Source organism: Prunus mume, linkage group LG2, assembly GCF_029339155.1.
Source record: "Prunus mume cultivar Tortuosa linkage group LG2, ASM2933915v1, whole genome shotgun sequence".
NCBI classification, from domain to species: Eukaryota; Viridiplantae; Streptophyta; class Magnoliopsida; order Rosales; family Rosaceae; genus Prunus; species Prunus mume.
In genome coordinates, this window is record NC_142699.1 from 34,513,520 (window position 1) to 34,528,394 (window position 14,875).

General features: G+C 40.7%; 1 protein-coding gene and 1 pseudogene across 1 annotated transcript; both read left to right on the forward strand.

The window, feature by feature from the left end:
* Window positions 1-12,112: 12,112 nt before the first annotated feature.
* On the forward strand, window positions 12,113-13,108 carry LOC103323258 (cell wall / vacuolar inhibitor of fructosidase 1 pseudogene; annotated as a pseudogene).
* A 453-nt stretch (window positions 13,109-13,561) lies between these two features.
* LOC103323210 (Plant invertase/pectin methylesterase inhibitor superfamily protein) lies at window positions 13,562-14,472 on the forward strand. The gene is given in 2 exon segments (XM_008225185.2): window positions 13,562-14,110; window positions 14,112-14,472. Coding segments are annotated over 2 exon segments (618 nt in total). The 5' UTR covers window positions 13,562-13,702; the 3' UTR covers window positions 14,322-14,472.
* The last annotated feature ends 403 nt before the right edge of the window (window positions 14,473-14,875 follow it).

Consider the following 14,875-nt stretch of genomic DNA (forward strand, 5'->3'; position numbering starts at 1 on the left):
CAAAACAAGTTTAAGCTTTATACGGCCTTGCCCAAAATGTTGTTCATAATTTATATCGTTGTCCCCCGGCCCTTAAACAATTAACGTTGTAGTGCAAATCCCAAAAATTAAGGTTGATAAACCACCCGTAGGCCACAAAATTCTGGTCATTTTCTTTAAAGTTGTAATGCAAATCATTTTATAAGATTACTTTTCCCCGAGTAGTGGCCTTTCTGTCGGCGTGTTAACGCTTAATATATATATGTGCCATGTCTATTGTCTCCTACAAAAGAAATTTAACCATATGGTTTATATATGGTAGATTTCGTTTAAGCAGCAGGTCTTTTATTTTTATTTTTATAACAAGCAGTAGAATTTTATTCTAATAATTGGAAAAGTGCAACGGGAGCCATCCTAATTAGCAGTAAGACGGACATGCATTTAGGTAAATCTTCCCCAATAACCTGAGTTAGCCTAGAGCTGAACTGATATGAATAGAAACGATCTCAAAAATTTCTTGACTCACCTTCATTGTTCGTCTAAGCAGCAGGTTTTGGAAGCATGCTATATATGCATTGCATTATTATGGTAACATAGACTTTACCTGCAGAAATATTTTTTACCTTATGTGTAGAAAGCAATTAATGCATCATTATGGTAAGAAAATCAAGTTTCATAACCACTACTCATAATATAAAGACCTTAGCAGATGTGCAGAATTCTTCAGTTTCTCTTCATTTCAACAACCTTCTTGTTAGTATGAATTTTGTGTTGGCATTTCTTAGATACTAGCATAAACTCTAGCATAGGCTGTAAACATGCTTTCATAAAGTCTAAGGACATAATTGATCATGGCAGGATTGATGCAGCTCAGCAATGCTTGAAATTCAAACTTGTGGTTTGACACGTGAGAGGTATTTGATTCAAGTGTAAGTGATGTCATTATCATGCATGTATATTAGAGGATTGTTTTAAAGGACGATACAATCATGTTTTATTGATTTACTGTTTTTAAAAGTGAATTGAAGTTTATTTAGGAGTGTTTTCTTTTTAAGCAATTTTGGCCCAAATCAATTTACTTCTCCTACTTTCTTGTTTTAACATCCCTTTGATTTTCTATCACATTTTGGTTGCTTGGAAATCATGTTTCAATCATATCATAATATCAAGGAGTCAAGATACCCTTAATAGTTGACTAGGCATATAAGGATTCATTTGATATTGTGATTGATTAAAATCTTCCTTTCTTAAATATCTCATTTCCTATTAGTTGGACTACACGTGACTAATTTTTAGAATAGAAAAGATACTTTTGTGATTTTCTGTCAAGCCATAGAAATTGGAGATTTGGTTTTCAACATGTTTTCTTTCTTGTAAAGAAAAAGTCTATAAAATCTAAGACCTTTGTCTTCTTTGTTTTTCGGAGCTTTCATGATCATATTTTCTATCCATAAACTTTGGAAAGTTGAGTTTTTATTTGAAATAAATCATCAAGTGTTCCATGTTTACTTCGTGATTTATCAAACACTTTTATCATTCATATTGTATTCATTTGCATTATTCGGTGACTCATATGGTTGAGGACACCAAAACCGCTGTGTTGGTTTTTCGCCGGTGTGCTTGAATCGATTGTGACCAATATCGGATTCAACATAAGGAGAGTTGGAAGAATTTCGACGAGCTTGAAGCAATTGCGACCAATATTGCGTTCAACATAAGGAGTGTTGAAAGATCATTCCGTGACAAAAGTTGAGTTATGAAGAAGTTAGTAAATATTATCTAGAATGTGTCCAGGATAAGTGTGTGAGTACTTCTTGTAATCATCGTTCTATAGTGGATTTGTTTTGGACCAAGGGTGGATCTTAAGTCAGGGCAGGGTAGGCTACCGCCTACCCAAAAATATTTCACTAAAAAAAAACCTATATATAAGCTATGTAATTGATATCCATTCCATGTGTTGGTATACACTCTTACCTACCCAATCCATATAAAACCCACAGCACAAGCCCACTCAAACTTTAAAAAACTGAAAAAAATTATAACCAGCCAGCCCATGTTATGAATGGCCCAGTCAAACTTTAATAAAAGAAAGAATATAACTTAAGCAGCCAAATAGTGGCTGTGCAGTGCAATTCCGCATGAGTCGAGAGCTTCTTCTCAACGCAAGTCTTGGCTGTGCTGTGCAATCGTGGACACTGGACAGCCTCTTCTCTTCTCTTCTCATATACAAGGAAACAAGTATTCTTCTTAATCTCTTCTCTTTAATTATCTTCTTCTACTGGGTTATTCCTAAAATAAATGTATGCATCTTAGTTTTAATTTTAATTTGAAATTGAGTTTTCTAGGGTTTAATTAGGAATGAAATATAATTTAGGGATTTTGTTGAAATTAATTAGGTATTTGATTTTAAGAATTTTGTTGAGATGTTTGATTTGATGTTGGCATTGTTGAGATGTTTGATTTGTTGTTGGTATGTTAATGTTTGACTAAATTCATTGATGCTATTATGAGAAATTGTTTGATTTTTTATTGGGATATTTGATTAAATAGGTTATCTTTTATTATGTCGGATCACAATCGAAACCCCAAGAAAACAAAGAATTTGTTCTCTTTTTTTAAGAAAAAGAATTATGGGTCATCATCTTCTAGAATGCCTCCCATTTGTGATGAGCCAAATCTTCTCTCTTCTCCCATTGTCGAGCCTCAAGTTGAAAGAGTTGAGACTCAAAGAGTTGATTGTGGTCAAGATTTTAATATCAATTATCTTGAGCGTGATCCGGGATTACGTCTTCAAATATGCCAATATTCGGTGAATGAACAAGATAATGTGCGAAACAACTTTGGCAGAAAACTACCATTTGCTTTACAGATTGATTCAGTTGGTGTTGACTCTTCCTGTTTCTACAGCAACAACGGAACGAGCTTTTTCATGTATGAGAATTATTAAGAATAGACTTCGAAGCACCATAGCTGATGAATTCCTTACTGATTGCATGATTCTCCACATTGAAAGAGAGTTTGCTAATAGTATCGATAATGAAGAGATAATTTAAGAATTTAAGATTTCTAAGCCTCGTAGGGTACAATTTTAGATTAAAATAGTTTAGTTTTTGTGTTGCATTGCATTTACTTCTTGTTTTTTTTGTTAAGCTTTTATTTATGTATAGATATGCATATTTGAGGGTAAGGCTCATTACGTCCCCCCTGACTAGGTATATCTTTTTATTTTTATCAATAAAATTCACTCGTACAGTCGAGTTTTTAAGGTAAGTTTCGCTTACTTGACTTTTGAATCCTGATCCGCCATCTGTTAGATCGAGGAGTTTCGTGGATTTCCCCAGAGGCATTCTTAGTCATCGTACAGGTAAATTCACTTCTCCCAACACATGCATCAACCAACTTCTCAAACCTTTTTTTTGCAAAGATGAAGAATTTGTTATAAAATTATAGTTTTCCTCTTTCTATATAAACCAAACAAAACCCTTTATAATATAAATAATATATAAAACAAATTGGAAAGTCTTTTAAGGTGAAGTAAAACTAAATAAACAAATAATTGGTAAATAAAGGTAAAATAAATTAAGAATATGAAAGTAAGCCTAGTATGGTGAAGCACGTCAAAGACACTATATTAAAGTCTTTGTAACCTCCCTACGTGTAGGTAATGACGAACTACAAGACTTCAAGATACGACCCCCAATACACAAGCTCAATGTCTGTTATGAGCACGTTCACAGTCGGATGTAGGTCTCAAAGTCACAGAACTGATGCCCAAAAATAATAATATAAGTAGATAAAGTATAAAAGGTAGAAGAGGAGAGAATCAGATTGTGATGGTAATTGTGGTATGTGATATTTTGATAGTATATCAAATGTGAATGAGGAGTGGCCTTTTATAGGCATCCAAGAACATGTAACTTTATCACATTAAACCAGAAAATTAAGGCATTCAATATAGAAATAATACCTAAAAATTAAATATGTATAACCTCCACAATAAATAAAATAAAACAGCCAAAATAATTAAATAAATCAGAACGGTTAAATTTTTAAAACATTTTTAAAATTCCAACAGAATTTAGTGTCTCATTAAACTTGTTTGTCTAACCGTCTTTCTTCCAAGCCAGTGCAAGGTTGTCTTACCTGTGAGTAAGGCCCTGTTTGGGATTGTTTGTTTTTTTTGGCCAAAAACCTGCTTCACTTTAAATTTAAATAGTTTAAAGTGTTTGGTAAAAATAAAATATCCCAATTATTTTAAAAGTAGTGGCCTTTTGACAGCAGCTTTTAAAAGCAGATTCTGGGTTACTTTTCAAAACTGCTTTCAAAAGAAGCATAGATGAACCATTAATGAATTTTTTTAATTCCCAAAATATCATCATTCATTTTAAAAAAAATGACACCACCTCCACTTCCACATCCAACTCCACCACTTGCACCACCACATTCACTAACTCCACAACCACCGCCACCGTCACCGCCATCACCACCACCACATCCTCCGCCACCACCACCACAACCACCACCTCCTCCAACGCCTCTTTCACCTCCACCTCCACCTCCACCACCACAACCACCACACCACCACCACAACCACTACCTCCTCCAAAACCTCCACATCCACCACCACCTCTACAACCAACACCACCGCCACCACCACGCTGCCACTGCCACCACCACCACCACCTCGACAACCGCCATCCCCACCACCACCACTAACCACAACCACAACCACAACCACAACCACAACTACCAACTCCACCTTCATCACCACCACCACCTCCACTCCATCACCAACACTACCACCACATGATTAGTACATAACACTTTCAACATCATGTCTATTTTAGTCATTATTCACAGTTACAACAATTTTATATTAAAATTTACCAAATGGTTTTGACATTGTTTTTTGTACTAACATCACTTTAAAAATATTATTTACCAAACATGGAGCTGTTTTACTTTACAGCTAATTATTTTCAAAGCACAACAGAAGCAACTGTTTGCAATCCCAAACTAGGCTTAAGAATGACCTCATTGAACAAACTTGCAAACAAACACCAGATTAGAGTCTTTGTGTCTTTTCTCTTAAACAAGACTCCCAGAGCTCCCGGGAAGAGTTTCGGGCTTAGGCCTAATAATGGTTGAGATAGTTCAGTGCCAAGGCAATCAAGTACTCTGCTTCAAAGTCACTGAGCTACGTGATCGAGGCCAGAAGACAAATCCTTAAGCTCTTGCCCCAATTTTACAGAGAATTTCACAAGTCGATATCCCAAAAGCCGTGAAGCTTTTAATAAAGGTAACCCCAAGGTTGCAGAGCAAGGCATGAATGAGGCTGATTCATGTGAACATGGTTTTTCAGGCAGTTCTCCTCTCACAGATTACAACAAATATGTCCATGGCGTGTTGCGGCTGTGGCTGCTGCAATTGCCAGGACATTGCTTTCATATAGTTGGTCAATAAAGGAAATCATTTCAGTATCTAAAACATTTATTTTAGTTCATCATTGCCATTACTTTTATATGAAGGTGTTAATGCCATTGGTAATCAATTACATTCCCTCCACTTGCAAAGCATGAGTACATTGTTTGTACAAATTTCCTCACTAGAATATTCGTCTAAGATTCCTTCGTCTTCTCCACTTCTCTTTCTCCCTGCAAAACAGATCGGGGTAAAAGGACCACACCCGGGGGTGTTGGCCAAAGGCCCTCCGATGCCTAAGTTAGGTAGGGTATTTCAAGGAAAACTGGGTAGCCGGAGCCTTGTGTCAGAGAGAGAAAGAAAGTGGTGGCTAGGGTTTGTGAGAAATAATTTCTGCAGAGTTTCAGTAGGAATTTAGACGTACCTTGACCTTTGTGCGTAGCCAAGTATTTATAATGGTCTCCGAGATTAGGGTTTCAGAGGAATAATTCCATAGATGGAAGGGAATTATTCCTCCCCTATTTGGAATTGATTTGATTAATTAGGGATTTGATTTATTATGGTAAATCAAATCCCTAATCGTGGTAGGTATCAGATCAAATCCTAATTTAATTAGGTAACTCCTCATTTAATTGGGAATTGGGGTAGGAATCAAATCAATTCCCAACTTAATTAGGTAATTCTCAATTTAATTGGGTAACTCCCAATTAAATTGAGTAACTCCCAATTAGGTCAAATAATCCCCAAATGGAAGGAATTATTTGACCTAGGGTATGATTTAATTCGGTTCCCATAAATGCCCCAAAGCTTCTGCATGGCATGTGGTGACATGTAGGAGATGTGAATTGTTTGTTGGGCTGTCCAGAATCGGGCTTCCTCCTTGGATTTGGGCTCTGAATGGAGGAGGCTTTGACTTGCCAACTGGTCTTTGACTTGGGTCCGCCCAATATAAATCGGGCCGGAGGCAAGCCGCCTTGGAGCAGTGGCGCTTGGGTCGGCTTATTTGTGGTTGATCCAAACTACTTCAATTCCTTCTTCTTTTCGTGTCACGAACTAGGAACAATATGAGTCAAGGCGATCATGTGTGGAGCACGGACATGTTAGAAGTCACGATGGGTAGGAGGTTGGCGACGGTCCGCTCATTCCTCTCACCCATCTGTGGATGGTAAGTTGCATCCCTTTGATCTGCTACCTGCCATGGAATTCTTTGCTATGTGTTTGACTGACTGGCTGTCTCATGCTTGTAGAAAATGACATCCACAAGAAGCTCGATCTCGCCTGCATACGACCAATGTTCATCAAGCTTTGAACGCCCTTGTGTTCCGTGGATTGCACCGGCCGAGTGAACATCGAATGAGGCTGATGGTCCGCCTCACCAAGATATTGAAAGATGAGAGCTGCATGGCTCTGACCTAGATGATCTGCCAGCTTGAGCGGGAGAAGTCCTCGACCAAGCTTCCTCATTCTTCCACGAGCAAGTCTTCCGTAAGGGGTCTCGCTTCTCGGGAATGTCCCTATGGGAGTTGCTTCTTCATCTGCCACCGGATCTAATCATCATCTTGCCAGCAATCACGACTCATCTACAAAGCCACGGAAGAGAGCTAAAGAGTAGCAAAGAGTCCTTGTTGCGCGAACCGCCGATAGGGTGATAGCTCCACCGGGTCAAGTTCGACACTCATGTTGAAGCCACAGAGGCATCCAAGCATGAGATCGGTTACTTGGATTGCAGGAATAGTGCTTCTCCTTGTTGCCCTCTCGAATATGAAGACGATAAGTAGCTTTATCTTGACCTGCTGCTCAACGTGAGCAGAGCAATGTTGTGGATGAAGAAGAAGAGCAGATAGCGCATGAAGCTGCAATGAGGAAGACAACTCTCAAGGTGGCATAGTTGATAAGGCTAGACCATATGCGAATGAGTAGGGTGAGTCAGTAGAATGAATTTTCAGTAAACTTCAATTGCATTGTATCTTGTAAGTGTACGTCCGGAGACATAGCACTTGAAAGAGATTCCATTGAGTTTGTACTGTAAAGTAGCTTGTAAGGCAATGAAGTTTGTAGATGAGTGGAGGTGAGGCTTAGCATATGTTGGGGACATAGAAAAAGACGAGATAGCATTGTCGTCAAATGCTGAGTTTGAGTGCAAGAATGAGAGATGGGACTTACTCTATTGAGTGAGGCTGTCATGAGTATGTCAAGGACTGGCGCTCGAAAATACTCCATGGAGATGAGTTTGTTCGCTTCGTGGGAGCAAATGTCGAGATGAGGGCTTGCTGCAGGCGCATGTGTATGTTCGTAAGACATAGATGCTCAAAAAGTACTTCATTGAAAAGCTTGCTCTTGTATTGATGTTGGTGTGAATACATCGCTTTATTGAATAAAGGAAATTAACAACAAAGGTAATATCAAAAGTTGGTCGTCTTTAATGGAAGTACAGGAGGCTCGCGCCTGCTATGAGCTGTCGTAAGCGAAGAGTTTCATGGATAGTATCTCCGAAGGTGGTGGGCATTCCGTTGTCTCGAAATTTCTTTTCCTTCTAGAGTATCAAGGGTGTAACTTCCTCAGATCGGCGATCACGTAGGGGCCTTCCCAGTTGGCTTCATCTTCTTTGACCCTTGCCTTAGTGCGGTGATGAAAGTTTTTCTAAGCACAAGGTCTCCAGAAATCTGATCTTGGCCTTCTTATTGTAGTAGGACGCCAATCGCTGGTAGGCGAACTCAACAATGGCCTTTTCGTTCTTCTTCGAGCAGATCAAGGTTGACTTTCATCCGCTGCGCTTTTGGTCAAGACCGCCACCTCAATATCATGGAAGGGACTGTGATGTGGGGGAATGATTGCTTCGCCCCATAGGCCAGGGAAAATGGTGTCTCTCCGGTCGATCTCCTTTTGGTCATGCGATAAGCCCATAGGACTCTCGGCAGCTCGTCGACCCATTTTCCTTATGCGCCTTCCAATCTTTTCTTTAGGCAGTCCAGACTATCTTGTTGGATGCCTCGCTGGTCATTGCCTTGCGGGTATCGGGTGTTGATGATGCCGTTTGATGCCATACTGCAAAGAATGCGTGATCCGCCGCCTACGAATCGTACCATTGTCGGTGACTATCGATTGCGGGCAACCGAATCTACAAATAATGTTCTTCTAGATGAACCGTTCCACATCGGCCTCCTTGGTAGAAGATAAAGCCTCGGCCTCGATCTATTTGGTGAAGTAATCAGTGGCAACGATCATCATCTCTTTATTAGCAGGTGCCGTCGGCATAGGTCCCACCAAGTCAATGGCCCACTGCATGAATGGCCATGGACTATTCTACGGATGGTATTCCTCAGCGGGCAGGCTAGGGACAGGCTTGTAGCGTTGGCATCGATCACATCTTCGAGCATACTCCGTGGAGTCTTGGCGCATGGTAGGCCAAAAATAGCCGATGCTGAGAGCCTTCGAGCAAGCGATCTGCCTCCAGCGTGATTTCCACATTCGCCGTCATGTATCTTGCAGAGAACCTCGAGCGTTTGTGGGTACTTGATGCAAGTGAGATGAGGCCCGGCATGATCTGCGGATAAGCATGTCGCCTTTCATGTAGTATCTCGCAGCCTTCTGCTGATTTTTCTGGCCTCGGACTTGTCCTCGGGCAGGTTTTCATTCACTAGGTAGTCAATAATTGGGTCTTGCCACTAGGATCCTCATAGATCCGCATCAGTCCGCCGCTGCTCTTTCTATGCTAGGTTGGTAAAGGTGCTCGACCGGGATGGATCGCTCAACTGGGTATCCAGCGGCCGATCCTAAGCTTGCCTGCATCTGCGCGCGCGTTCTCTCGCTCTGGGAACTTGCTGGATGGTGAAGGTGGGAAACGCCTTCAACAACTCTTGGACTTTGTCAAGGTACAAGATCATCCTTGGGTGCTTCGCCATGTATTCTCCTGAGGCTTGACTTGTGATTAGCTGGGAATCTGAGTAGATGGCCAGCTTTTTGATTGATAGCTCCTTTGCCAAGCGCAAGCCAGCGAGCAATGTCTCGTACTCTGCCTAGTTGTTTGAAGCCGGAAGCCAAGTGTGATAGCTTGCTCTAGCAGGGTTCCATCTGGGTGATGATGACGACGCTCGCCCAACTCCTTTCGTTCGACGCCGTCTACGCACAACCGCCACATGTCTCGGGTTGGTCGTTCAGAGAGGTCTTATCTGCTCTCGAACTTTCCTTCTTTTGCTGACCAGCTTCTCTTCTTCGGCTGATGGTGTGAATTCTGCAACAAAGTCTGCTAAGGCTTGAGCTTTTATTGCAGTCTTCGGCCGGTAGAGGAGGTCATATTGGCTTAGCTCTATAGCCCACTTCATGAGTCGCTGAGAAGCATCAGGGCTGTGGAGGATTGATCTCAAAGGAAAGTCGGTCATGACGATGACTCGGTGAGCTTGGTAATAAGGTCGCAGCTTTCTCGCAGAAACCACAAGGGCCAAAATGAGCTTCTCCAATTTCGGGTAACGAGTCTCTGCATCGAGGAGAGCTTTTGACGTGTAGAATATCGGATGTTGGGCCCCAAGTTCTTCTCGAATGAGAGCTGAGCTGACAGCCTAGTTGGACACTGCCAGGTACACGAACAAGTCTTCACCAGAACTGGCTTTGAGAGCAGGGAGGTGAAGTAAGGTAGGTCTTTAGACTATGGAAAGCTACTGCACTCTTCGCAAAGCTACTTCGTCCCATTTGTCTGTTTGTCCTTTCTTCAAAGCTTTGAAGAATGGTCTGCACTTGTCGTAGATTTTGAGAGGAATCTGTTAAGGGCCGCTGCTCTGCCCGTCACAGCTTTGTATTTCCTTCACTGTGGAAGGCGACTTCATCTCGAGAATGGCTTTGATTTGGCGCGGGTGTGCCTCGATACCTCGCGGCTACTAAGTACCCCAGAACCGCCAGACGATACACCAACGCATTTACTTGGATTCAGCTTCATGCGATATTGGCGGAGCAGCCGAACGCCTGGTGAGGTTTTTGAGGTGGTCTGCCCGCTTGGGGGCTTTAACCAGCATATCGTCCCACGTACACCTCCATGGTTCTGCCGATCTGCTCCTTGAAAATTTTATTCACGAGCCTTTGGTAGGTTGCTCCGGCGTTCTTCAGCCCAAAAGGCATGACCTTGTAGCAGTAGGTCCCTCTTTCGATGATGAAAGAGGTCTTCACCTTGTCATCATCGTACATCATAATTTGATTATAGCCGGAGTAAGCATCCATGAAGCCGAGCAGCTGGTTGCCGGAAGTTGAATCCACGAGCTGGTCGATTCTCGGCAATGGGAAGTTGTCTTTAGGGCATGCTTTGTTGAGGTCGGTGTAATCAACGCATACTCTCCATTTTCCCTTTTCTTGTTTCGCCACCAAAACAACGTTGGCCAGCCATTCCGAGTAGGAGACTTCTTCAATGAAACTGGCAGCTAGGAGCTTATCGATCTCGGCTTCAATGATTGCGACCCGCTCGGGAGCAAAGTTGCGTCTCTTCTCACGCTTTGAATATATCTCGTGCTCTCAATGAAAGCACCAATTTGTTTGTACAAATTTCCTCACTAGAATATTCGTCTAAGATTCCTTCGTCTTCTCCACTTCTCTTTCTCCCTGCAAAACAGATCGGGGTAAAAGGACCACACCCGGGGGGTGTTGGCCAAAGGCCCTCCGATGCCTAAGTTAGGTAGGGTATTTCAAGGAAAACCGGGTGGCCGGAGCCTTGTGTGGTAGCCGGAGCCTTGTGTCAGAGAGAGAAAGAAAGTGGTGGCTAGGGTTTGTGAGAAATAATTTCTGCAGAGTTTCAGTAGGAATTTAGACGTACCTTGACCTTTGTGCGTAGCCAAGTATTTATAATGGTCTCCGAGATTAGGGTTTCAGAGGAATAATTCCATAGATGGAAGGGAATTATTCCTCCCCTATTTGGAATTGATTTGATTAATTAGGGATTTGATTTATTATGGTAAATCAAATCCCTAATCGTGGTAGGTATCAGATCAAATCCTAATTTAATTAGGTAACTCCTCATTTAATTGGGAATTGGGGTAGGAATCAAATCAATTCCCAACTTAATTAGGTAATTCTCAATTTAATTGGGTAACTCCCAATTAAATTGAGTAACTCCCAATTAGGTTGAGTCATTCCCAATTAGGTCAAATAATCCCCAAATGGAAGGAATTATTTGACCTAGAGTATGATTTAATTCGGTTCCCACATACATGTTGTCCATTCGGCACAAGAATGCTTACATATTGGTCTTCTTCAGCTTTACATATTTTGACAAGAACATTAAAAAAATTCATCTTCAAGCTGCTGGCTGCCTTCTAAGATAAATCAAAATATTTTGACAAGAGAAGCTTAAATTCTTCATTTTCTCCCAGAAAATCAAAATTTTACGTATGGGAAGCTGCTGGCTGCTTTTTTTTATATAAACATATCAACAGCAGCCCCTTGACTGTGCTCAGATGATGCATTACATCAGTCAATAGCTCCTCTTCTTAATCTGTATACAGCGGTTTTCGAAGGTATAAAATCTCTATTGTCTCCTTAAAAAGCAATTGATTTTCGGTTTTTTTATTATTATACAGATATGGTACCAAAAGTAGCATATCTGAATGATCTCCCGCAGAACTAAGAAAATCAATTGGATTTGGATTTCCATATTAAGAAGGTTACTGAAACCATATTTGTTTTTTATAGTCAACCAAGCTTCGCACAATTATATAAAGGGACTCACATCTTAGCAAGATGTGCAGTATTCAAGTTTTTTCATCTTTTCTTTTGCTTTAAAAGATGAAGAATTTAATCTCTCTAGCACTCATATTTCTCATTCAAGTTTCCCTACTTCCAGCAAGCCAATGCAGGGTTTACCTGCCAATGGATGCCAGTCTCATTGACAAAACCTGCAAACAAACACCCAATTATGATGTTTGTGTCTCTACTATTAACTCAGACCCTCGAAGCACCGGTGCAGATGTCAAAGGTTTAGGCCTCATCATGGTTGATGCAGTTAAGGATAAGGCAACCGGTGCTCTGAACAAAGCCAACGAGCTGCTTAAGCAGAGCCCAGGAGATCAAGCCTTACTCTCTTGCGTCAAAATATACAATGAGGTTTTACAAAATGATGTCCCACAAGGCAGTCAAGCTTTCACTCAAGGTGATTCTAAGTTGGCAGAGCAAGGCATGAATGATATTGCCACGGAAGCAGATTCATGTGAAAGTGGTTTTTCAAGCAGCTCTCCTTTGGTAGATAACAACAAAGCTCTCCTTGATGTTGCGGCTGTGGCTGCAGCAATTGCCAGGACATTGCCTTGATATGTTTCTTCTTGTTGTTGGTTTGTTTAACTATGTTAGTTTCCTTGGTAAATCAATAAATCATTTCAGTATCTAAAATCCTTAAGCTCCATTTGGATGGAGGGATTCGAAAGGATTTGAGTTTGACAATAAGGCTAAATTTGCTAAAAAAACAAGAACCGCATTAGATTAAACGTATTTGAAATAAGTAGACAATACATTTGAAATGGATTTGAAACAACTATATCCAAGGAATCATATGAAATCCATTTGTTTTCTTCCTTTTTTGATTGTCCAAATCTTGACATACATGTATTATATCCACATATTTTGAACTCCTCCCTCCAATTGGAGCCTCACTTTATTTCATCGTTATCATTTACATAATGATGTTAATACACTCAAATTACTATAGACCAATTTTATAATCAATTGCATTCCTTGAGTGATACTGATATGAACTGAGTTTACTGTGATTTCTTGTCCAAGCCACCCTTTTTAGTGCTGATGTAATATCTCGTCCACGCGGCACAAGAATGCTGACTTGTGTGTCTTCTTCATGCCTCACATCTTGACAGGAACGGCCTACCCCATCCAGGGTTTACTTTTGCTTCCAAGCTTTGTTTCTAGTTTCTGGTTTTTTCTGTTTGTTGTTTTGCCTTGTTCCCTGTTTCTTTCCATTGAGGCCACAAAGCTTAAGAGGGAAAAAAAATGATACTGATTGTTTGAAGCGTATGTTTCTTTCAATTTTCCAATTGTTTTTACTTGAGCACTTTGGCTTGAAAAAGGTTGGTGTGAGAATGATGATCAACTTTAAGACATGTGAACCAACACAAAATGTAGACGCAATTGAAACTCGCAGCACATGGTTACAAAAACCGCCTGCAAGACGATTGAACATAATAATAGGTGGCAATCTGCCAATCCATCAAACTGAAACATGAGTATAAATTAATCCGCAACAGAACCAGAAAAACAAGCCCAACAAAGAGATCCATTTTCTTTTGCTGATACAAGAACCAAGAAGCAAAACCCCCCAATGAACAAGCTGGACAGCTCCTTAGCCCCATTCTTCTCTTCCCCTCCAATCTTTCACTCTCAGAAAATGAGTTGCTCAATTTCATTCCTTCTTCTTCTTCATTTTGTACTTCTACTCATGGTGCTACCAATTACCCAATCTTTTGTTTTTCCCTTAGATGAAGGCGGTGATCTCATAGTAAAGACATGCAAGAAAACACCCAATTATGATCTCTGTGTGTCAACTCTACAATCAAACCCTCAAAGCTCAAACACAGATGTTCCAGGACTAGCCCACATAATATCTGATTTTCTTCTAGCAAAGGCAACTGATACACTGGATTACATCCATGGCCTGCTCAAGCAGTCTCCAGAGGCAGAGTTACAGAAAGCCTTGGCAAACTGTGCTGAATTGTACATCCCAGTGGTGAAAGTTTAGTCTGCCACAAGCAATTGATGCACTGACCAATGGCCATTTTGGGTTTGCCAACTATGGCATTTCTGATGCTGCCAAGGAGGCTGATGCATGTGAGAAAGAGTTTTCAGGATCTACCGAATCACCTCTGACTGATAGGAACAAACTGGTAGACAACCTCTCTGGTGTGGCTGTGGCCATTATCAATTTGTTAAAGGGCAGCTGAATTATTCTCTCTCCCTCTTATTGTAATGTCATGTACTATTATTGCTGTTCTTCTGTAACTTTTGTTTGTGAAGCTTTCAGCTTTTTGTTTAGATATTTGTACTTGCAGCAGCAGTTTCAGCCAATGAAATTAGAATTTCTATTCTCTTTCATGTTCTTTTGTGGGCTTCTTGTATGAAACGGGGATAACACTATTTTAGCTGTGTTATTGAAATTTGGAATTCGTTTGGGCCTGATCAAGTTTTTCATTGTCCAATAGCTTTAAGCCTCATGGTGCAGTGAACAGAAGGCTTCCAGGGGAGATCCAAAAATTCTGAAATTTTTGGTGCAAATACTAGTTCCAAGAATTCATTAAAGCGTTTAGATGACCAGATTATAGGGTAATTTACTGTATACCTTGATCCAGATTTTGCCTTAACCAAGCATTTAAGATTGCTTAATGTATGCATGTGAAGGCAAATGGTATCTTGTGACTAATTGGGGCCCTTCATATTTAAATTATAATAATTTTTTAAAGGAGGGAAGGCTCTAGAAGCACAGGTGTAGACAGACAGG